Source organism: Dryobates pubescens, chromosome 2, assembly GCF_014839835.1.
Source record: "Dryobates pubescens isolate bDryPub1 chromosome 2, bDryPub1.pri, whole genome shotgun sequence".
Taxonomy (NCBI): Eukaryota; Metazoa; Chordata; class Aves; order Piciformes; family Picidae; genus Dryobates; species Dryobates pubescens.
In genome coordinates this window covers 34,695,153-34,720,658 of record NC_071613.1, presented here as the reverse complement: position 1 = coordinate 34,720,658, position 25,506 = coordinate 34,695,153, and the positions used below count along the sequence as shown (strand labels likewise).

Genomic DNA, 25,506 nt, shown 5'->3' with positions numbered 1-25,506 from the left:
GACAAAGCAGCTGTGCTGCCTGAGCTGAATGTCTGCTGAACACTTCATTCTGCATGAAATTTTATAATTTCTCAAAATTTCTTCAGTCTTACCTTGACCTAGGCTGAAATTTTTGTGCTGTTTCACTTAGCAGCAGAAACTACCCATAATCTTTATGCTAAAGAATCAAGAACAAAGTCCAGCTGAAAAACAGTTATACAAAAGCAAACAATACCTCTGCATATATTGGGTTTTCAAAATTAGTGTTTTGCTTCATTTTTCTCTTGAAGAAATTCCACTTTGATTCCTGAAATAGAAAGATAAACACATTTTTCTCACAACTTCTCTGGAAACTGACATGATCATGGCCGGATTTCACTTGCACTGACTGCTAACTCAGTGTTTTCAGCTGGATATTCTTACATCACCACATTGTAATTCCAAGCATGAGACCCAGCTTTCTTTTTCTCTTGATAACAGGTTAGTGTTATCTTACCTAAAGCAGTATTCACAAGGCTATGCCAGAAGGTAATAAAAGTGACTAAATCATGGAAGCCATTCATCCCAGACAAATATGTCAAAGAGGAAAAAAATTTTCTTGAAAACAACACAAAACAAATTACTGAGGGACATGTAACTGCAACAGGTTGACAGGTCTGTCATTTCTAAGCTCATCAGAGGTGCTTTTTTGTGCACAATGTGTGAAAATAGTCCTGTAAGCATGCCACCAACAGCTTGTTCAGATGATTTTAATACTCTTTCATGAGTAACCAACATGAGGCAAAATACTTGGAACTTGATTGTTAAAACATCCTGCTAGAACACACTGAACAAGTATCTTAGATGTCCTTCACAGCGCTTTTAAACATGGATAAAATTACAAATAAATGTGAAAAAAGTGATGCTAGTACACTGAATAAATGACTTATTTCAATTTTCCCTACCAAATCCCCTGTGTTTCCCTCAATTTAAAACCAAAATGTATTTTGGGGGGGGGAGGGGGGGGGGGGGAGGTTTCCTTCTCATATTTTATGGGGGGGGTGGGGGGGAAGCAACCACCAATCAACCAACCAAACCACACATTCTGATGGTTCTATCAAGGTATAATTCATTACAGTTTTTCAAGTAGTTGTTAACAGTCCAAAGGAAAGCCTTATTTATAAATAATAATTTCTGCTGGGGAGCAGTGACAACTTACAGCGGTTACATTACAATTTTCAGACTAGTATCTGCTCTCCAAATGAAGCAAAACAAACAGTGAAAGGAAACTCTGCTCCAGTCTATTCATTTCAAAGTAGCTGGGTGGATCAGGAACAAGATGTTTAATCCCAGTATAACTTTACTGTGTGCCTTGGGCAATTCTGTGCTTGTGCTGCTTTTCTTTTATGAAACTCTTCCTGACCAGCTCTTGTAAATTTTGGAAATACAGTCCAGTTAGTTGGATTTGATGCAGGGTCATGTGCCAACTCCATGGCATTATTTAAAGAAAGTTGAAACAATGTTGCAGCTTACTTAATTTGGTTTCCCTGATTTGGAGTGCAAAACAAACAAGGCAGCCTTAAAGCATTTCTATGTCGTACCTGAGGTGCAGCTGTACTCTGAGTGGGTTCTTTTGGACTAGTAGAAATCACAGAGGCATACACAGGATTTTCAAAATTTTCATTTTCCTCACCACCAGTTGCTGCTATCTGTAAGAGAAGGAAGGAAAGACAACATTCTTCAAAGAAGGAAAGAAGGTCATAGAGGAAAATGAAAGGTGAAAGTCAAGCCTAGATTTCTCATACCTGAGTTGGTTGAACAACTGTAACTGCACTGGCTGTGCTGGCTCCACCATCTCTGGTTGCATACATAGGATTTTCAAATGTGATAGGCTGTTTCCCTGCTTCCACTGCGAAGTTTTCATTCTATGAAGGGAAAAAAATTACACCAAAAAACAATTGTAGTGCAGTAAACACCTCCATACTCCTAGGAATTAATTTACAATCCAGTTATTCACCTCAAGAACAAAAGGCATGTTTACTTTCACGTAGGCTTAGATAAAATTTACCATCTGTTGAAATCATAACGTTAGTTTACCATCCATTATTTTACTCCTGGACTTAGCAGCCTGGACAGAAAAGGCCCACATTTCAATAATTGACTCAAAATATTTTATGATGAGGAATGATGACACTCACAAATCACACCTTCAACAGGGAAAAGATATCAAAGGAAGAATAATCCCAAAATAAAGATTTCATTTTAGAGACTTCAAAGTGGCATACAAATTAATAAAAACTATCTGACATGTAAAAGAATGCAATTTATTCACATTGCCCCAACAGGGAGATTGCTACATTTTTTGAGTCAAAGCACTGAGTGCATGCTGTTAGTTACAACACATGAATTATGTCACAAATAGAATGTTCCACTGTTTTTAGCATATCTCTTGTTCTAAATCAATACATTGCCCAAGCATCCATACATGAAGACCACTGTCTGTGTGCTGCTTCACACGTGTCAAACACTAAGCTGCAGCTATGGTGCTTGAAGCAGGTGGGCAATTGTGGTAAATATAGTGCTTTATAAGAAAAGCCACCAAAGGCTAGACAGCTAAGGAATAGTATGTACATCAGCTAGCTGTTTAAACCTACTTAATTTCTACAAACCACCACTTCATGCTTTGCGCTGTCAGAGCATAACTCTTGTCAGCTACCTCACAGCCTAAGATTTGCTAAGAACACTCACACTTGAAATTTCCCTTTAACATCTGCTTGTGCATATGAGATGTTAAAATTTTAGGAGGCACATCCCACAGTTCTTTGCTGCCAAAACCCAAACCCTTTGGATTCTTTCCCAGTTAATGCATTTTTATTTCCTTTATTTATACTTTGAATACATAGGCAGAATTAGTACCATTTAAGTAGAAATAGCCTGTATCCAGACCTGCACCAGATGGACTTCAGTATGCCAATATTAGTCCAGAAAAAGGAAAGTATCATGAAGCTTTTCATACATGAAAAAGACCTGAGGTAATATTCAAGCCTAAAGCAACCTGGTGCTCTTTAGCCTGGAAAAGAGAAGACTGATAGGGGATCTTATCAATGCATATAAATATCTAAAAGGGTGGGGGGCAAGAGGACCCTCTTTTCAGTGGTGCCCAGTGATAGGACAAGGGCAATGGGCACAAATTAGAAGACAGGAGGTTTCACTTAAACACAAGGAAAAATGTCTTTGAGGATGCTGGAGCACTGGAACACGCTGCCCAGAGAGGGTGTGGAATCTCCTTCTCTAGAGACTTTCAAAACCCGCCCTGGATGTGATCCTGTGCAGCCTGCTCTAGCAGGGTGGGTGGGACTACATTATCTCTGGAGGTCCATTCCAGCCCTTACCATTCTGTGATTCTGTGTGATTGTTTCATTACACAAGTTGCCTAGTAACAGAATGTGTTTCTTCATCTACAAAAAAGGTCATATATATATGTAATGAGTTTATTTTCACTAGCTGTTTCATTTCATGTTTACTGTCAGTTAAGTCTGTAATTTAAAAGTTTAGGGAATTTCCAGTGTAGATTTTTGCAGCAAGTGTTTATTATTCAAACATACCCATGATCTGTTTCCTCTAAGTAAAAGTCTTTTCTACATTTTGCTTCTTGTGGTAAACAGGGGAATATTTTTTCAATACAAAAACAATACAGTATGGGAAATGCAAAGATGTGCTATTTCTCAGATGTGCACAACAGAATGTGGCTGAAGTAGACTTCAGTAAACATGAGGTTTTTAAACTTGCTAAAATAAGAAGCTTCGGTTTATAATTTGTTTTGCAAAGTATCCTCTGGTTAGGCTTAAGTTTTACCTCAGAAACTTCTAACATACAGCCTGGATTTGAAAACCACACATTTTAACCTGTTCTATGGAACAAAAAGGCTTTCACAAAATTCCTTGTTGAAGTATTTTCATGTTGCCTTTTCATTCCCTCTATATTCTATTAATATGCTGAAACAGGAAAGAAGTAATCAACTTTATTTCTACTATACAAATCTTGGGAAAAGTCACATTATTTTGAAAACCAGCCTACATTTGTCCTTGCCTTCAATTCACAAAAATTCATTTCAGGAAATTATCTATGTGCACTTCTTTTTCTAAAACACCTTTATCATTTCACTGTCTTTTTTAGATAAAAGTCTTCCTTTTCATTAAAAAAGAACACATTCTTTGTTTCAGAGCTAAACCTTACCATTTGCATTGCTCTGTCTATAGCAGAGTCTCCTCCAAAGCCAGAGACTCCAATGTCCATAGTCACGTCTGCTCCAGATCGGAAAGTTACTCCATTGCCATTTTCAGTAGATTTTACAAGACTGCTTAAACTACCAAAACAAATAAACATAACAACAGATTATACAGAATCAGAACTTATAACACAGATTGTTCTAGTTGTTCTTTAAAGCTACTACTGTGAAACTGCTGCAAAGACTATGAAGATGCAGCTTTATGCCCTTAAACTAGCTGTGCCCCACAACTGGCTAAAAAATTTTTGAAACATCAGATTCTGACACTTTTTTTAACCATTACTTCTTCCCCCCTCCCCCCACCCTGCATCTTTCTTTGATTTAAACATTCAAATATTTTCAATGGTATTTCACAAAGCTGGTCTTCACTGGACAGTATAACTGTCATGAGAGCAGGAACCTACAAAAAGCCCAGATTTCTCAGGCACTGGAAAAAAGTTCACTATATGTGACCTGTATTATTTTTAAACAGATTAATCCATCGTTGCAGATAAACTCAGCCTTTCAGTGTTAAATAGATCTCTTTGCTAGAATCTTGTGACCAAGTTTAACAGAAAAATTAAAATGTATCTAACTATGATTTTTTTGTGTCTTTTTGAACTGAATATCCAGTTCCAGATCTGGTAATCAGTCTTCTATATTGCTTATTATTTAAAAGGAAATCAAGAATGTAGAAGAGCTTTACAATGGTCCTTTGTTACAAAATAATGTTCACCTATGATACTACTTGGAATCAAAAATCCACTGAAATTGAGGGAACATGGACTTCCCAAATTCCAACAGAATAGATACATGGCAAATGAACTGGATGTTTCAGAAATATTTAGGAACAAACATACATTTTCAGCACACAGACATTCCAGCTATAAAAGCCTTCAAAACATACCTCGGTAGTTTGGGAAGTGCTGGTAAAAGGGAACCTGTTCGTCTGTAGTTAAAAAAGCCTCCAACTACTAACACTCCAATTATTATGATTAGTATGACTGTCAGCAACACTGCTACTGCTGCTGTCAAAGACAAAAGAATAAGCAAACATTCAAGCAATCATAGTTCAGTGTAATAGAAAGCACAGATAATTATTATAAGCCTGGTCTGAACAGGTATCATAATGAGGTGCTATACATTCAGTACCTCAAAATATCAAGTGAAATATATAGTCAAAGCTTACTTGTTCCAGGAGGCACTCCCTTGGACAATCCTATTTCACAATAATTCCCAGTGTAGCCATAAGAACACCTGCAAATATAAGGACAGCTGACCAAATGGCTTTCATTAAGTCTAGAATCTCAGCTTTATTATGTTCTGTAATGTTTATCTACATGCCATTAATTTCAACTCCATACTCAATAATTATATATTTCACTGACTGTAAGTATAGTAATCTTGCTATCTTCATAGAATTAAAAGTGGAAATAAAAAGTGCTGAGTCAGAAAACTTGCCACTGAAGTCAAAAGATTTTGTTTGAGCAGAGCATCAGTGGCACCTACTGGCTGTTCCAAGCTACCTTTACTGAGCGTTCCTTCATTGTTACAATCTTTTAGTACAGTTTTTTACTTCAGAAGTTTGTCTTTTGGGGTTTTGGTTGGGTTGTTGTTTTGTTTTGTTTTGATTTGGTTTGGTTTTTCTTCCCAAATACATACATATACACTACTTATGTGCTGATATTTTTACTCATACATGTGGTTTCTGGTTTCGTCACAAATGTGCTACTGTGGATGTATGACATCTTCTAAAGCATTTCCAACTTGTTTCAAAGAGTTTGCTTTGTGAGACTAAATCAGCACAATCTGAACCAGGACAACCCTACAAACATACTGACTTACTTGCATTTTGGAAGACCACTTTCATCTATATAGCATGTTCCTCCATACATGCACCTGCATGCTGGTGGCATTGTGGGAGGGGATTCAATAGCTGCAATATTCAAAAGCCACATATGTGTTATCAAGACATCCTCAGGAAAATAAATACAATCATTTATCATTTTACTTAACAGAAACTGTGTATGCAAAATCACAGGGTACTTTTCAGAAGCTTTGCTTTTAATAGCATATGCATTTATTGCTCTTTGACTTATTTTTCTGCCAAACTAGCTTATTTTAATTGAAATAAAACCAGTTCTTGGAGAATAATTACTTATTTGGTAAAATTAAACATAGACAACTCAAAAGCTATATGTCCCATCATTCACTTCATGTAATGCAACCCAACACCATCACTCTTCAAACCTCTCAGTTCAGAAAGCAGCAGTACTTCCTCCCCTTTGCCCAGATGCCTTCATCCACCAGCTGGAAGTTACATAAAGAGGGCCAAACTGATGTGTTTATTTAATAAAGGCAGTGGATGGAAATGTACATATGGGAGGGCTCTCTGTACTCTCATACATTCTGACAGAACAAGAGAGAAATCCAAAATCTTCAGAGTTTTCAGCCAGCACAGAGCACAGGCTGACAGCTTGGCACTAGGCAGTGCAGAAGCCTGTACCTCAGCATACCAGTGTCTCAACTCAGTGCCAGGAGCCCTGAGGTGCCCAAGTGGCACTACTGGCTGAGCTGGCCCAAACATGGAGATATAAAGGTCTGATATTACTCTAATGCTGAGTCTAGCGGGGGGTGGAAACAAACCAAAACTGAAAACAAACAAACAAAAAACAATGCAAAAATAAAATTAAAAGTTAGCTGTACTACCCTTCAGGATATGCTGTCAGAAAAGTGTAGTTCACATAGGAAAAGCTCTAGATCTTAGACAGCTATAAAAAAAGAGCTGACTTTGACAACCTGTCTCACACTGGTAAGTTAGATCATAATACTTTTAGCATGTAAATTTTATCAGACAAAAAGTAGAGGAAGTCTTTTGCTACAATGTTCCTTACAAGTAAAGCTATCTTCAAGTAAATTGGATACAAAAGGGGGAAATGCAGATGTTTTACAGGCTGTGTTTCTTGGTAGCTGCAATATGGGGAAAGGACCAAATATATTTTTAAAAGCTATGTCTCATCAGTATGTCAAATTATGACAGTCAGAGTACACTGGCCAAAATATGTACTTAATATCAAGAAAAAAAAATTAAATTAAGACAGTACCGTATATCTTACTTGCTGTCTCATTGTCCTCAAAATAAGGTCAGACACAGTTTTCTTAATTCCAGAAAATTTTATGTAAATCAGTTTCAGTAATGAATAACAAATGCAGTGCCCTCAGAGCAATAAATAGCAAAGAGCAAATGCAATCAACAGTGTTACTTATCCCAAATTAAACAGATATTGCACACTCTCTTCACTATTATATCACTAGCTCCTCTTTCTGTAGCTCATATCATGTGGCAATAGGAAAAAGCCCTGACAGTTGCTAAGAAAATGTAATTTAGAGGTAAGGCAGTGTAAAAACTGATGATATTTTCTCTTTTAATGCAAAAAGAAGATAATTCAGAGACTAACAATATAAAAGATGCTAGGCATAATGTTATAAAGCATAATTTACGAGAGATACATTACAAGTACAAGGACATCTGGTTACCACTAGGCTAAGAATGCAGACTGTCAGCTAGTGAAACAGAAATCCTGCAGTGGTGCACTCCTCCTTTTTGGGAACGGATGAGTAATTGTATTTCAGTGGTGCTTCTGGAAGCACTGTGAGGACTCTGTTGCGATGCAACAACTAAGCACTGAATTCTAGTGCTTAAAAGGCTTTCCAGCACATGTTAATTATCTAGAAGATACCTCTGTTCACATTAAGTTCTGTAAGCTTTGGAGTTAGTTTCTATTGTTTTCTATTATACATATCAAGCAATGCTTTGCACAAAATGGTAAATATAATTGTAGACCATAATTTGTCAGAAAATCTCTAGTTCTGAAATCAATGTATTTGAAAAAAATTGAAAATGGAATGTTTTGGCATTTCAGTAAAGAAGTCAAAAACTGTGACCAGTTTTGGAGCTAGGTCTGGACTGAAGTGATGTATCTATGTCAATTTTACAAATGACATACAAAAAAGATTAAATAAAATGCACAGGGTGACCACAAATATGTGATGCCCAAAAAGCCCTGACTTACCAACATCTATTATATTAGCTAGCTCATGCCTCCCTATTTCTAATTCAGTAATGTGTTTGCATTCATTCCTAAAAAAAAGTTTCCTTTGCTTTTATTTTCACTTTGACAAATTGTCCTACCTGCATCACACTCTGTGCTGCTGCCTTCTATGAATCGAGTCCCTTGAGGACAAGTGCAGGTGTACCCTCCTGGTCTCAACAAGCACAGGTGGCTGCAGACATCTTTACAGGGATTAGGCACTGAAATAAAAGTGATAAAGGCAGCTGAAGAAGCAATGCAGCAAATTCCTGAGGTAAGGCAGGGCAATCCTATAGTCAGTGCTGTATATCACCAAATACCTAAACAAGCCTAGATTCAGTTCTTAAAACAACAGATGCTGAAATACCACAATTATATCAAAATCTCCACTCTGCCTTTTCTTACATTTATAAGGGAGACCCCATGGCTTCTGGGAGCTCACATAGTACCAAGAAGAAAATTAACCTCTCCAACGAACTTCAATCTCATAGCAAAGAATAGCTCACCAGGATGCTGATTACATACCCGACTGATTGTATCTGTGCTGGTGATAGATGCGCACTTGAGTAAGCCAGGGATTTACAGTCAGCACTTTCACTTTTTCTCCAGTTCCAAATTTATCTTTCTTCCAGACTTCTCCTCGTTCTTTAGCTATCCAATACAAGTGGCCTTCAAAGACGTCAAGGCTGTATGGACTGCCTACTTCTCAAAGGAACCATACAATAGATTGTCAGCATGCAACTCTGCCAGGAATGATAGAATTGCTGTTCTTCTTCAGTCTAAATATAACATGTAATCGTTTCAAGACATTTGCAGATAGGGAGATATATACAGATCCTCATGTGCCCGGCCACTTTGTGTCATTGTACCTATAGGCCACTTCATAATATACATAAAAAAAGCAAGAATCTGATTTTCCACATTGTTCCTCATTTAGGTCATATAAATTACCCTCAGTGAATCAATTTACCAGGCATCACAAGCTCTGAACCTGGAGTGCTATTTACCCCAGTATAAAGGAGGAAAACACACTATCAAGACTTACTCTGTGAAAAACTACTCCTGGACCTAGCCCCACTTCTGAAGCTCAAGGGCTTATTAGCATACATCTTGGTTACTATTATATTAATTGCCTAAAAATTTCTTACCTCCATGTAATACTATGGTTCTGTCTGTCCCATCAGGTCTCATGGATTCAATAATATTTTCTTTAGAATCACTCCAATAGATCCTATCATTGTTCAAATAATCAATAGAAAGACCCGTTGGCCAGCCAAGGTCTTCAGAGACCAGAGTTTGTCTTTGTTGTCCATCCATCCAGGCACATTCAATCTTTGGCTGCCTTCCCCAGTCAGTCCAATACATGATCCTGAAAGGACAAAACCAGTATTTAATATGGTTCAGAAACTGGTCAGCATGGAGAATTGGTCCTTCGGAGTTTCACAGAAAAGGTCATCTATGAAACAAAGCTGTTCAGCAACCTGTGTTTTGCACATGTGATTGAGAAAGTCACAGTGTATATTGAACATGTTTAAGTACAGAAGATTAATATCAAAGAAAGAATGTTTATTTTGTGTCCTGATCTGTAGAGAGAATGGGTTTAATGACAGTTTCTCATTCTCTGTGGAAGAAAAATTACTGTGAACTCTGAACATCCATCAGTCACAATAAAGCTTCAGTGCAGCACATATTGCAGTATCTGGTGATCCATCATATAATACAAGTTGTAGCAAGCTCTGCCGTTCAGTCTACCAGCAGATTTATATTGCTTTCCCCCTGTGGAGGAGGCTATGTCTGTATTATCTGGAACTAGTAGAGAGACATTCTTATCTTTCAGATGAGAAATGAGAAATTCTGTGGGCACACAGTACTATAGAAAGGGGATTTTTATTTGACTTACACAATGTTGGTACCACCAACACCCGTATGAAATACAATCCTAAAATAGTTTTCCATGTACACGCATTTCCTAACATTAGTAAAAGAAAACTCCAGAAAGCATTCTCTTAGTCTCTCCAGTAAAGCTTACCATTGTGGGTTTTTTTGGTATTGAGTAGCACTAAAAATAATTCTGAGAAGTCCTGTAGTACTTACCCCTGTTTTGGATTGACAGCAATAGCTGCTGGTTGATCCAGTAGAGAAAAGATAAGCCATTTTCTGTACCGTCCATCTAATTTCGCCACCTCTATGCGATTAGTCCCTGAATCAGTCCAGTAAAGATGTCTGAATTACATACAACACAAAACATTACAAAAGTAAATTGTTTATTCTTGGGAGAAGAGTTTTAAATTTTTTTAAACTGTTTGTTTGTTTGTTTTATGAAGAAAAGCTATATCAAACCCTGATTACATTAATACAATGTTCACTGTTTCTGCAGCTGTCTCTTTTTGCTGTCAATCTTCATTAAAGGGCTACTGAGAATTTTCATTGTTAATTTTAAGCACCAGAGGTGGCTAATTGGCATCTTTAAAGATTTTGTTTTCCACAAGATGATGAAACTCTTACTCTGTAGATATCCACTTTGTTAGCCCACATCTTCTCTGTAGACCTCTGTCTTCTGACAGAGATGTTAATGAATAAATTGTTACCATGTCAGACACAAATGCTTTTAGTCCTTATGAACAGCACACCCAGATTAATCTTCCTTATATTTTGCATATACTTATTATCATGGCTTTTTTATCTTTCAGACCTTTAATGAACATACTCATTATTATACACTCAAAATCACACAGTGCCTTCTGATGAAATAAATAATCTCATAATTGCCTTGGGAATGTGAGAAAACACTGCAGCTCTGATTTTGCAGACAGGTAGAAAGACTATGTCAAACTATGTGTATCAGTATTTATATACTGTGCAGACACTTACATATATTGTTTTAAAATACATTTTAGCATTGCTTGAGGTGTTGAAGGTGCTAGCTTCACCATGATGCTGGTGGCATATATCCTTTGTCTTTGCTTTCATGATTATGTAGATTTGACAACACAAAATTCAGAAACTGTAACAGTTACATTGCAAATAAGAAATTAGACTATCCACATCAAACTGCCAAAAGTCAAGCCCAACCTTCTCCTAGTTCTTCTCCAAGAGAGGGAAAATAACCAGTGAAGTCATGATTTCTAGGATTAAGTTTAAAAAAACAGCTGTTTCACCCTCCTCCCCCCCAAAAAAAAATTATAAAAATCCACAGCTAAGGAGAGGGAGAAAAAACTCTGAGGCACAATTACCAAATATATGTGAGACACAATTACAGAAATGTAACCATTCTCTGACAAAACACATATATTAATGAGACTTCATCTGCTTCTGATTCCAGGTTAGCTCAAGGCGGGTAAGAAAGAAGCAATGATAAAAGATAAATTCCATTATGGATTGGGAAGGTCTCCTTCAAAGTGCCAAGAAAGCTTGTTCACTGGAGCTTTCCTGAGTCTTTGAAGAAAAATCTATCTGACACAAAGGCCAATGTATTATCACTTTACTGATGCACAACTGAACTACCTGTTGTGAAGTAGCGTAGTTTCCCTCAGAGAATACATGATGCAGTCAGCAACACGTATTTCACTTATTAACCTGCTGGCTGGGTAAACACAGCTTACTGTATTTTTCTGAACTACCTTGCTGACGACACCAAGCTGAGGGCAGGAGTTGATCTGCTGGAGGGTAGAGAGGCTCTGCAGAGGGACCTCGACAGGCTGGACAGATGGGCAGAGTCCAACGGCATGAGATTTAACACATCCAAGTGCCGGGTTCTGCACATTGGCCACAACAACCCCATGCAGAGCTACAGGCTGGGGTCAGAGTGGCTGGAGAGCAGTCAGGCTGAGAGGGACCTGGGGGTGCTGGTTGATGGTAGGCTGAACATGAGGCTGCAGTGTGCCCAGGCAGCCAAGAGGGCCAATGGCATCCTGGCCTGCATCAGGAACAGTGTGGCCAGCAGGAGCAAGGAGGTCATTCTGCCCCTGTACACTGCACTGGTTAGGCCGCACCTCGAGTACTGTGTCCAGTTCTGGGCCCCTCAGTTTAGGAAGGATGTTGACTTGCTGGAACGAGTCCAGAGAAGAGCAACAAAGTTGGTGAGGGGTTTGGAACACAAGCCCTATGAGGAGAGGCTGAGGGAGCTGGGGTTGCTTAGCCTGGAGAAGAGGAGACTCAGCAGTGACCTTATTGCTCTCTACAACTACCTGAAGGGAGGTTGTAGAGAGGCGGATGTTGGTCTTTTCTCCCAGGCAGCCAGTACCAGAACAAGAGGACACAGTCTCAGGCTGTGCCAGGGGAGGTTTAGGTTGGATGTTAGGAAGAAGTTCCATACAGAGAGAGTGATTGCCCATTGGAATGTGCTGCCTGGGGAGGTGGTGGAGTCGCCATCATTGAAGGTGTTCAGGAGGAGACTTGATGGGGTGCTTGGTGCCATGGGTTAGTTGTTTAGGTGGGTTGGACGCGATGATCTTGAAGGTCTCTTCCAACCTGGTTTATTCTATGTTAAATTCTATGTCAAAAGATATCTTCAGAGACAGTTCATAAGGAAGAAACCTGAGGATTTTCAGCTGCCTGGTAAGACTTGACAAACTCAATGCACAGCAATTTTCTGGCTTTTCATTGCACTTACCTTCCAACCCAGTCAACAGCTAACCCATCAGGATTAACTATGTATTTGAGATTCAAATCAACTTCCTTTGTAGGATTGTTTCTACTGCTGTCAAATGTGGGCAGATAAGCACGTTTGATGGCTCCAAACTCAGAACCCTGTCCCAGAGTGCTGAAGTACACAATACCTTCAAAAAAGATTACAAAGTCCATAATTAAGGTCTAGTTATTCAACATTTGTTGAAAATCATAATCTTCCTGAGGCTCTTCTGTGAAAACATCAGACCCATTTCTTTATGGGTAACATGGAGTCATCTGTTCAATTAAATTACATTGTGTTAGCATGCAAATTTTTAAGCCACTCATCATAGATAAGATGCATATCTAAAACTATTTTGGTCGAGATTATCAAGAAATATTTAATGTATTTTTCAAGAATAGAGGCTCTTAACTCTGAAGCCTTTGCAGAGAGAAATTTACAATCTACTAACTGTAAGGAGGAAGTGTGGCCCAGGACAGTGGCCCCAAGAAAAAGACAAAAGCAGGGAAGCTAACAGAGAGGTGAAGACAGAAGCTAATATAAGCTCAAGTCTTGCAAGACTTAAGACAGGTTTGGGGACTGGTAGAATCTGAAAAAAAGGAAAGGGCTCATTTATAGCAATCTACTACTGCATAATCCTAAAGAGCCAAAATTCCACAGCTGAACTTATGTGAAAACAAAAGGAAAACATAACCAAAATCTAGCTAAACTAAAACATTAAAAGCAATCATACTGATGCTGAAGAATAAGTAGAGGGGAGGGATAGATGCAGCCACAACTTGGACATTTAACCTAATTTGATTTTTATTTCCAGCATAAGTTACATACCTACGCATAGTGCAGAAATGAATATTTTTTAACTCAGCCATGCACTGGCTGGTATGAATGTTCTACACATACTCACTCAGGCCTATCCCTTCAGGGTCCCAGTCATAATCCAGAGCTTGGATGCGTTCCTGGTTATCAATATAGTCAGAGTACTGTTCTGAAGAGATATTGTATCTTCGAATCCGCACATTATCTGGCAGCAGTAACAATGGAGGATTACCTGGGAAATTATCAGAAATTTTACTTGCATGTGTTTCTCATTTTAGAAGAAACAGCTAAAAGTTACTTCTAGTCAAAACTAAACTGGGGTTTTCACAAGTTCTGTTTTCACATAAAGCAGAAGGTACAGAGCTATTCAAACTTCTTGGCTTTGCAAAATCCATTAAAAACTCCAGAAATGCTTATTGCTGAGGATAGTATTATCCTTTTCACTACAGATTTTGTAGCGTAGAAAGGAAAATCTCATCTACATCTCATCAGTTTCCAAAGAAGTGCTCTTTTGCTCTCAGGCTGATGGTTGAACTCGATGAGGTCTTTTCCAGCCAAAACAATTCTCTGATTCTATTCTTTCCCTCTAAGTCACATTAAACTACAGAAGAATAAGGCAAGTGACTATACTCTAAAGAACATAAAACCAGTGTAGAAATTGACAGCATTTCCAACACGTGTGCTATTACAGGAAAAGGTGGACCTAGTATTCTTCTACATGTGTTCTGAAAATGCCTACTGATCAGCTCTGTAACAGACACAGGCAAATGAAGCCCTCATTTATGAGTGCTGTGAGGTTGAACCACAAATAATTGCAGAATTCAGGGCATACGCAGAAGTAAAATTTTAGGCACAGCAATTTTCATGTTACCAGCTACAATCATGTTATCTTCTGCCACTTAGCCTTGAAAACTTTGAATGTCTAGATTCTTCCCAAATAAAGTCTGTGAATAAAGGTTTCAAAGAAATGAATTTCTGACGCATGCACATAAAGAGGCAGCCAGGCAGAAACTAAGGTGCAAATGTCCTTTTGTCCTTCCAGTCTTGGGCTCAATAACAAATACTTGCTGAATTAGGCCCCTGGACTGGAAACCTGGAGACCTCATATTCTTGTTCTCATATTACAAATAATTTTTAGGTTTCAAAACCTCCAGGAGCAGTTTAGGCTACAGGAATTCTGTTCTGAAGACTTGTCTATTTGACTAGACACACCACATTTCTGTCATGTGTCTCTTGAAGCTGTAAATACAATATTGTTTCTGTCTTTTTATATAATACATCTGCATGGTCACTTTTTTCAATTTTCTTCAGTTCTTTATTTTTACCATTCTATTACTATAATTTTCTGAGTGATCTCTCTATCTGTTATTAAATGACTGTCACACACTGTAGTCACTGCACTGAGATATGATTAAAAAATAGTGATTGACATTAAATATTGGCCAAAGTCCTTTTGTTTGTGTTCATTGGTCCATGAACAATGAATGGCAATCTGTCATCAAAATGCCTTTGATCTGCACCAGTTTAACAAACTTTCTTCTGATGCATTATTTTATAAAGAAAACCTAAACTTCAGGAACTGCCTTCTGATGACAACCACAAGATAAGCAGGTTTCTGTTTGTAGAAAATTTCAGGAGAAAGAAATGCAGGCACCCAAATCAAGACATTATTTTAAATGTTTACAAGTGGAAGCAGAGATGAGCACTTCTGTTCTTAAATCTGGAATGGGTGGAATACAGGTATTATGTTATAGCATAAAGTTTGGGTTTTATTATCCCCTTCCTGAAAAAGAGAGAAGATTATATTCATTAAGTTGCCGTAGTCCAATTGCTCTTTATGGTAGCAAGGAACCTCGATACCAGTTAACATACCATTAGCGGCACACTGTTTCCCTTGTTGATCACCCACAGACCTGAAGCCATCTGCACAGAAACATTCATAGCTTCCTTTGAAATTCTTGCAGTTCTGGGTACATGTTCCAAAGATCTCACACTCATTGATATCTAGACATAAACAGAGAAATGATTCCTGGAGCTTAATCTCTTCCAAGTGCTGGTAACCTTTACAACATAAGTGGTAGGTCTGTATCTTCCCCACACACTGTAGAAGATCAGTGACCTTGCGGCAGTTTTAGGCTATGCCTTTAAAAGGTAGCTGCAGATTTTGAGCAGAGAAGTAGAAAAATATAAACAATTCACAATTGGGTGTAAAAGGAAAATAAAAGATTATTCTAAATGAATTTCATTGGCTAGAATGTGTGGGATGGAGGCAGGTGTACCCTACTAATGTTACACATTCCAATTCATTCCTTTTCTTCTTCTCTAGCTGCTTGGCTGTTCTGCTGGGGAGGATTTAATCGCTGCTATCTGACCTTGTAGATAAGAAATAACATTCCTTCTAATGGCTCTCTTCTTTTCTTCTAATTATAGGGGGAAAGGAAGTGGTCTCTGGGGGGAGTGGGGCAGCTTTCCCTGGTCATTTTGACCAGGGGGGTTCTCCATGCTGTTTTCTGATTGTAAATATCATTGTAGTGTGTAGTTTTGCTTTGTAAATACAGCTTCCATTTGCTTTCCAACTGAGCTGGTCATGCTTATTTAATGTAGTGGGAAATTCCAACCAACCACAGACCTAATAAGTGATCTTTAGCACCAGCATCTGTTATCTAACAGAACTCCTCAGGATTCATCTACTTTTCTGTCATATCTTTACCAGAGGTTGCTAGCAAATGCACTGCTCCTGCTTATCAGATTGATTTTCAGAGAGATTTTTGATCATGTATTTTTATGTTAGATCAACAAGAAAAGAAAAGATGAGGCACGTCTACAATACAGTGCAAAGGCAAAGCCTTCTTGGAATGCTGAAATAAAGATACCTAACCCTCAGAAAGTGTTCTTGTCAAAACATATTGAAATGGTAACTGTGAAAGTACTGTTATTCATGACCATTGCTTTTGGGTAGACTCCTCACCAAATTTTATCTGCATTTAACTAGAGCGAAAATATGGCACAACAGACCTTTGCTGTAGGTCTGTTCTGGAACGTGATTTCCACCCCACCCCACCCCCAAAATAAGGAAAAATAAATAAATAAATACATCTAGCAAATTTTTGACCCTCAGGTTGCAAAGACACGACAAAGCCCACAGACAGTAAAGCACAATCATTTATCTACAGCTAAATTCTTTGTTGAATGAAGGCTTGCCTGTTAGAAAACATGGTTCAGTAGCAAAACACTTTAGGAAGCATCTGCTACACATATAAAAGTCCTGTTAAAATGCAAAAAAGTGCATGGTCACATTAGAATGATGAAGGGACAAGCCACTGAGCACTCAGCAGTAAAAAGATATTTAGAAGATTAAAAATACCATCACAAGAGTTTCGGCTAGTTTCACTGGCCTTGTACCCTGGCCTACAGGAACAGATAAAGCCTCCTTCGTTCAGGTTGGTACAGTTATGTTCACAGATATTTTCTGCACAAGTTCGTTCTGTTCCAGGATCTGGAAATAAAAATAAATTTTTTAAAATATATATATACAGAATTATTGTTACAACAAAAAATACAGTGATTATGGAGAAAAGAATCTCATCATTCTGATCATTATTACAATTGAAAATGGTTATCAAGTATGTAACGTTTGTTTTCGTCCCTTTTTTCCTAACCGAAACTCAATTAACATGAACATATAAACATCTATTCTCTAAGGCATAGCTAATGAGAAGAGGAGGCAAATGATGGTCAAGACATCTGTCAGCTAAGTTTAACCTCTAGAAGTAAGTCAATAGCATCAGAGTAAGAGCCATAATCATCAAAGTTCACCTTCCTTAAGAGAAACAGCATTCTACATTACCAACATGCTGTGGCAACTGTAGAAACTATTTAGGAGACTCGACTCTAGCTCCTGCCTTTGCCAACCTGTTTTTTCCTTGTCCAGTCCTCTCTTACCAGCTAACCAAAATATGTTCTTAATTGCTATCTTGCATAACACCCCCTCTACATTATTTATATCTGGAAATTAGAGAGAAGGTGAGAGCTTGTTCACGTTGTACCTAATCTAAAGCCCAGCAACCTCAGTACAGGCAATGGCACAGAATTCGCTGTCCTTTAAAACATAAGGAAAAACTGGTCAGGTGTAACAGATACTTTTAACAGACAATGAAAATTACACTCTTCTTAAAGTAGATATTGAATTCTATTGATTCTGACATATTCTATGTATACACAAAGTACTTCAAATCTCAGATGTGTTATAGAAATAGAAAAGATTAAAGAAAAAATATTGACAGAACATGAGAAAAAGATACTGATGTACAGCAAAGGCATTACATTAGGCTGATTACCTCCTCTATACATACACAGCCCAATGCTGATTAAATTACATTTAAACAGCTCAATTTCATATACATGTAGAGGCATAAATTCACTGTATAGTCACAAGCACATCAAGATCTTATTTTCTCTCTGACACAGGTGTTTAATGTTGGGAAGGCTACAAATGTAAATATCTGAGTTGCATTCACATCAGTAAACAGTAGAGCACTGACTGCCAGAATGTGTCTGGTATGCACTATTCCATATCCTTTTTGAACTTCTATATTTTCATCAAGTCATTGCATTAGGTTATATTACCTAAAGACTGCTGAGACAGCATGTGAAACCAGCTGCTTCAAAATGGACTGCATTACAGGCTATTAAGTTACTCGCATTTTGCAAACTTGCTGGATTGTAAATCAACAGTCCATCATTTGGCATAGTTTCACTTGAAGACATCAAAGCCTCACAGATTGAAACAGCAATTACATGCTCATATTATCACTCTGCAGTTGACTATATATTGATACAAAAAGTCAGGAATTTTATTTGCCAGATTTCATGAGAATATTCTCTCTGGCCTCAAAGTTCAAGTCAAAGCTTTTGCATGTAAATGGGTGCAAATAAATGTATAATGCATAGCTAATAAAAGTTGTGCAGAGCTTCTGAAAGAGCTGTCAGCCCAAGGACTGGCTTACAGAATTCTGTGGTCATGTCTGTAAACAGAAAAATAGAAGCATCTCAGTATACTTCTGGTTTTAATGGGACTAGGGCAACCATTACCAGTTCAGAGTCTGCCCATGAAAAATTCCATAGGTTGTCTTATTGTAATTATGATTGCGATATCTATATATTCTCACAGAGCAAAATCAGAATGAAGGTTACCCCCTTTTTTATGATGCATAAATGCTCTAAGCCTAAAAAGGACAGTTCAGAGTGTTAACTTTCACAGAGTCATTTTGGTTGGAAAATATCTTCAGGATCACTGAGTCCTACCATAAACCTAACACTGATAAGTCTTAGTTAACCATGTCCCTAAGTGCCACATCTACACATCTTTTCAGTACTCTCCTAAAAAGGAAAACAGAAAAAACTGTCATGGCTAACCAGATAATCCTAGCATAGGGTAGTTAAAAAATCAGTAATTCTTAGTATGCTATTCAAGAAGAAATATGTATTGTTATCAGTTTCAGAAATTTTTATTTCAACAGCATTGTAATTTTGTATTCTATTGATATTATTACTTACTGCAGCCCATTTCATCAAAATGGTCCCCACAGTCATCATAATTGTCACAGACATAATGCAGGGGGATGCAATTTCCGTTACTGCACTTGAATTCTTCAGTTGTACAAGGTCTATGGGTTGGTTCTCTGCCTACAGTCAAGAACAGAAAGACTCCTGTCACAGCTCCAGCTACACAGTACCAACATACAGCATTATTTCATGCTGCTAATCAGGAAGCTGATGGAATCTGGTAAAATAATGACTAGGCTGACTTTGGAAGGCTTCAGTAAAGATAAAACTATAACCAGGGCCACCTGACTTCTAGTCACATCCCCATGAACTGAAACAAGCCCCTCCATTTTATAAAGACAGATGGTAAATTCTTCTTGTTAATAGTTGACTTCAGTTCTTTTTTAATAGTGTAAATCTATTAAAATCCTTTAACAATATGCTTCATACATCTACTGCAGACTTCACAAAATTATTGAGATATTAGTAAAATATTACCGTTAAGAATATATAATAAAGCCAACAAATAGTATCAGTTACCAACCCAAAGTGATTAAGTTTGATCATATAAATCACATATAATCCTTAAAATATAAAAAATATAAAATGTAATAAATGGGAACCACATAAGATATCTGAGCACAAAAACCTATAGAATATGAAGAAAGCTTCTGCAGAATGTGGGCCTAAATATCAACACTGTTACAACGTGCATAACAGTGTCACAAATTCAGAATTACCCATTTCTTTCTATTTTAGAAGTTCTAGTTACCCATCCCATCCTTATTTTATGATACAGCCAAACTCTTTGTTTTTCCTTAAGTGGAGTTCATATGAAGTTGACACAATTTTGCTGCTGCTCACTATAAAATGTAATAATTTTTAAAATCATGCTCTGTGCTTTTCAGAACAACGTTTGCTGATTTTTGCTGCTTGGATGGAGAGCTAAGAGTAATTAGTACCAGCAATCATAGTTCAAATTATTTCATACTGAGCTCTAGTTTTAATAATCTGTTTTTAATTTTGACATTTCTATAGTCTTTATTAAGTCACATTACTGAATTTGCACAAACGTACAGTGTTCCTCTTTCTCATCGCTTCCATCTCCACAGTCATCCTCCTGGTTGCACAGCTCATGACTATATATGCATCGATTGTTTTCACATCGGAAACGGAATGGGGATTCACAAGCGATATCCACTGAAACCAGAGAAAGTAAGTCAGTCACTCTTTGATACTTCATGCCATTGAGTCACAAATTATCTTAATCACTTTTATCTACTAACATTTACGTGTTTTCTGTATTTTAAAAGGTATAGAGACATTCAGACCCAAAATAATGTTTTTTTCCATGTTTTGGAGGTTGTATGTTGGGATATTACACATTTTTTTGTCACAGTACATCACCTTTGGCCAGAGGCATAGAGCACATAACATATAACACTGGGGTTTCTCGATTTGTTTGTGAAGTAAACTGACTTAAAACCCAACATGCTATTTAAGTGCCTATACAGTGCACAACGGACAAAAAACTTGTTTCAGTAGAACCTGAAACACGTTATTTTTAGAGCTAAAGTTAGGATTCCTCAACCATATTTGCAAAGATATCCCAACTATACTGTTAGCTCTAAGACCTCAGTACCTTTGAGAATATATGCTATCCAAATTTATTTTCTAATTTTTCTCTCTACAGTAATTAGAGAATTTATTATGCACGTTGTTCATTTTTGTATGTTTTTTAGCTCTTACAGCAAAGGTGAAGTTCTTCATCAGAGTGATCACCACAGTCATTATCACCATCACATTTCCAGTAGGGCTGGATACAGACATGGTTTTTGCATTCAAAGAGCATGGGTGGACAGTATGTACCATTTGGATACCGTGTTGCTGCAGAAAAGAAAATTAGTATTATATTATCATTTAGAATTAAAATTTCAGTTAAAATATTCAACCCAACCTTATATCATTTTTTTTCAGATATAGTATCAGGCACTGCAAAGACTTACAGTAACAACAGTTTGCATGGACTGAGGATTTCTAAGTAGCCACATGATAATTCAGGTTTGGATGAGTAGTGAAACAACAGAAGTTGTTGCTCCCAGGAGCTTTTGTAAATAAACTGCCATCAATTTAACAAAATCTACTTGAATTTGTTACTGACAAATCTAGCTCAGTAATAAAGGTAAATATGTCACGGGCACCAAATGTGAATCACTGAAGAAGTACCTAAGATATCTAAACAACTAAAGCTGGTACAACTAAAACAGTGGATCTTGAAGTGTGCATGGAACATTCAAAAATTTACATTTGATCACATGCATATCTACCCCTGGACCTTGTAAACACACTGATTAGGAATGTGTTTACAATCAGTCTAAGATACAGCAACCCATTATTACATTAAAAAAGCTGGTTCAAAATATACTGAATTTTTACTGACATCACTGAGCGTTGCAGAATTCTGAACCTCTAAGGACTTGTCTAACATAAAGAGAGAGAAAAGCCCAAATCTTTCTGGAAATAAGCTCAATGAGCAACACTTGCAAAGCTTGAAACTCACGACAAGTTGCTTCATCAGAGAAATCAAGACAGTCTGCATTTCCATCACATCTGAAGCGTTCTGCAACACAGTGTCCACTATCACACTGGAAGTAACCTGGGTGGCAGGTCCTCAGCTCTGAAAAGATTCAAAAGTAACTACTGAAATTTCTTCTTGTTCAAATTTAGACTAAGTGTTTACTTTTTGAGAACAACATCCTAAAAAAGACTGAAAAATCCCAGACCATTGAAACCATGGCATCCTCTACTTTTGGTGGAATGACTGAAGTGATCTGGTTAACATACCTCCACTAAGGATGCTTGCCAAAAAAAAGATCATTTTGCACAATAATTTATCACATTAGAAACAAAAGTGTGCATATGTAAGAGACAGGAATCAGAAAATACACACCACAGTCACGTTCATCTGAATTGTCTTCACAGTCATCATCGTGATCACAGATCCACCGGGAAGGTATGCAGCGCAAATTGTCGCAGCGGTATTCACTTTCTGTGCACTCACGAGGACCTTCATTCAAAATGAATGTTCAAATATGAAAAGTTCCCCAGATGTAGATTTAAACATCCACACCTGTCTCATTAAACTAGACAAAAGTAATATGGTGGCATAGTAATACAGTGGTATAATTCTTAAAACTAAATGATGTTAAAACAATATTCTCCCCAATACTCTTTAATAATGCTAAACATTATGTGTCCCTCTTGACATAGAAAAAAGGAAATTAATTGTGGATTTTGTCTCATCAGACAGTTATATAGGAATTTTTATTCCAAAACAGAAAAAGAGATCCACCTTAATTAATAACAAAACTATGTAATACTACATTTGTACACAGGGCAGAACCCAAATGTCAGATCTTAGTGGCAAAGCACAGTTTTTTTTACTGTAATGACTGAATTTATCAGTGGGTTTATGTATACAAAAATATTTCCTTCTGACATCACTGCTGTATTTCAGCAAAGAAAAGACAGGCTACAAAACAAAACAATGGAACAGTTGCAGTTGAGAGTCACCTGCCACATAAGAAACAGAAGGTTAAGTCAAATGCTGGGCTATAACATGATAGCCAAAAATGAACTCACTGCAGTTGTGTTCATCAGAGTTATCCCCACAGTCATTATCTCCATCACACTTCCAGCGCAGTGGGATACATCTGTGATTGTCACAACGGAAATCTCCAACAGGACTGCAAGTCATCTCCTCTGCAGTATAGATGGTTTGCCAACAAAACAGCACACATTAGCATAGTCTTTGTATTAAGATGGAGTGCTCAGAGGATAACAGAAGTAGAGATGTTTGTGCCACAAACTGGGCCAAGCAATAGAGAAATTATTAAGAAACATCTTAAATAACTATATAGAACTGAGACAGAAATAAACTTAGTACTGTCAAAGGAGGGCATGCTGACCTCAGGGTGTGTTACACTTTCAATTCTGATAAAGTGATCTGATGTTCTCTAAGCTTTATGTATGTGTATGATAGGTTTCAACACAAATGTGAGTGTCTGGGAGATCATCATCATACTGCCCATACTGATGGTTTCAGCAACACAGAAGGTAAGTTAAGTAAATGTACAAAACACTGACAGTTTTAATTGCCTAAAAAGGGCAGTTCAAGTAAACATATTTCCTGTGTCATCTGATGACACATGGGGCAAAATAATAAAAATCCTGATCTTCAGATCTCATAAATATGTAAGCTGCACAACAAATTGCTGCACATGGAATTTTTCCTGAAGATGAATAACTACCATTATACCTAACTGATATCAAACAAAATATGCCCAGGTACATGATTAGTGAAGACTTTCAGAAAATCAAGGTGTTGCTAAATTAGAGAAATATTTTAGGTACAAAGTTATGTTGAAATGCCATACCACAGCCTTGTTCATCAGTGTTGTCTCTGCAGTCATCATTCCCGTTGCACACTGCCCACAATGGTATGCATCGGTAGTTAGTTCTACAACTGAATTGTGTGTGATTGTCACACCGATAGGCAGGGCCCACTGAAAGAGGCAGTTGTCAAAGTTAGTTACTAGCTACGAAGCTGCCCTCCTTGCAGTTCTGTCATTCAAAATCTGTTATGATTTATAGTCATAGCATAATAAGAAACTTTAGGTTCAAGAAATGAAACTTACTTTGTTCTTGTAAAAAGTATGGCATATATCATACTCCAAAGTGGAACAAGGTAAAAATTGTTGAACTGGCATACACTGCTCCCACACAGGCAATGGAGCAGTATATATCTTTTTTTACAAAGTGTTGTTAGGAGCCAAGCAAAGGATGCTGCTAGCATCAAGCAAGTTAGAGTGAGATTCTGTGAGTTTGTGATAATCTGGGCAGAATAAGATTTCTAACAATCTTTACTACATGATTACAATTAGCTTGCAGTAAATATTCCTTTCTAATAAATTTTCAACTTTGGGAAAATTATGTAACTTCGTTTGCTCTGCCTTTAGTGCACTATAATGTAGGCAGCCTACTACAGTTGTGTGCTTACTGCATTCATGAAATGGCTCATCAGAGTTATCACCACAATCGTCATCCACATCACACTTCCAAGACTGCGGGATGCAGCGGCCATTGTCACATTTAAATTGGCCTGGGGGACAGGTTCTACTGGCACAGTGAGTGCTGTCTTCATCAGAGTTGTCACCACAGTCATCCTCTCTATCACACTGCCAGGCTTCTGGGATGCATCGTTTATTAGCACACTGCCACTGATGAGTTTCACACTGGTGATTAGCTGAAAGAATACAAATTGGCCATTAAGGTACTGAAACTTATAGAAATGGACTGCTGCTGTTAAGTCAATAGAGCAGTTCTATCTACACCAAAAGTTAAAAAGGAAGCCAATAAAAATCTAAAACATCACATTTACTTCCCCAGTTAAGGTGAGGATTTCTAGTATCACATGGTATATTTTCTACAGGCATCTTCAGACATGTTCACTTTGGCTCTACATTTTTCCAGAAGCAAAACAGATACTATCTTCTAAAGCATATGTGAGTAAGCCCAGTATTCAAACATAATTGAGGCAGGGGGTCCCAGTAACTTTGCAGAGAAGCTAAATGACATTGTGGTTCAGGCCATGCTACCAACTTAGATGTACACTGACTGATGAGGCTGTTTCTTTGACTACAAAAGAACACATCAGAAAACAGCAGAAGATTGTGCTAATACCAGCTCCACAACCTCTGAGTGCACACCCTCTATTCCCAGAGGGCTAAGAACAGGAAGATTATGTGAGCAGTGCTAGCAATCTAGGGGAGTTCTGAAGGACTATGTATAGAGGAGTCCACACTTCCTGACTTTGTATATCTCTCTGAGTGCCACTCTATTGCTGCTTTACATTTACTGTCAAACAGCTGAAGATAAAACAGTATATTATAATTTCCATGTATTTTTTAGACTAAAAGAATCCATTCCCATGTACAATATGATGAACAGAGGAAATTATATAGACCTAAACTAACTTCTATTGTACTTGGTAGGCTGAAACCAGTGACACATTATGCAACCACATTCTACATATTTAATATTCCTCTGTGCCACACTTAAGAGCTTAGCTATTTAAAAGTCAGGTAAAACTGACATTTAATTTAATTGTGTCATTGTTAGAATCACTTTGCTAATGGGAG

The 25,506-nt window shown here is 37.5% G+C and overlaps 1 protein-coding gene across 1 annotated transcript in view; it reads right to left on the bottom strand.

Annotated features, from left to right (window-relative positions):
* Nucleotides 1-25,506, bottom strand: part of LRP2 (LDL receptor related protein 2) — a 122,398-nt gene that overhangs the window by 2,590 nt on the left and 94,302 nt on the right. Inside the window, exons 56-78 of the mRNA XM_054174800.1 lie at nt 24,366-24,611; nt 23,743-23,871; nt 22,949-23,068; nt 22,257-22,373; nt 21,867-21,983; nt 21,056-21,193; nt 20,384-20,506; nt 19,319-19,447; nt 17,127-17,258; nt 15,635-15,766; nt 13,851-13,994; nt 12,929-13,094; nt 10,411-10,539; nt 9,465-9,685; nt 8,842-9,021; nt 8,418-8,537; nt 6,071-6,161; nt 5,415-5,482; nt 5,133-5,253; nt 4,195-4,324; nt 1,764-1,883; nt 1,560-1,667; nt 215-286 (exon numbers count right to left, since the gene is read on the bottom strand). Of these exons, the coding sequence (XP_054030775.1) occupies nt 215-286; nt 1,560-1,667; nt 1,764-1,883; nt 4,195-4,324; nt 5,133-5,253; nt 5,415-5,482; nt 6,071-6,161; nt 8,418-8,537; nt 8,842-9,021; nt 9,465-9,685; nt 10,411-10,539; nt 12,929-13,094; nt 13,851-13,994; nt 15,635-15,766; nt 17,127-17,258; nt 19,319-19,447; nt 20,384-20,506; nt 21,056-21,193; nt 21,867-21,983; nt 22,257-22,373; nt 22,949-23,068; nt 23,743-23,871; nt 24,366-24,611 (3,053 nt within the window). The remainder of the gene's footprint in view (nt 1-214; nt 287-1,559; nt 1,668-1,763; nt 1,884-4,194; nt 4,325-5,132; nt 5,254-5,414; nt 5,483-6,070; nt 6,162-8,417; nt 8,538-8,841; nt 9,022-9,464; nt 9,686-10,410; nt 10,540-12,928; nt 13,095-13,850; nt 13,995-15,634; nt 15,767-17,126; nt 17,259-19,318; nt 19,448-20,383; nt 20,507-21,055; nt 21,194-21,866; nt 21,984-22,256; nt 22,374-22,948; nt 23,069-23,742; nt 23,872-24,365; nt 24,612-25,506) is intronic.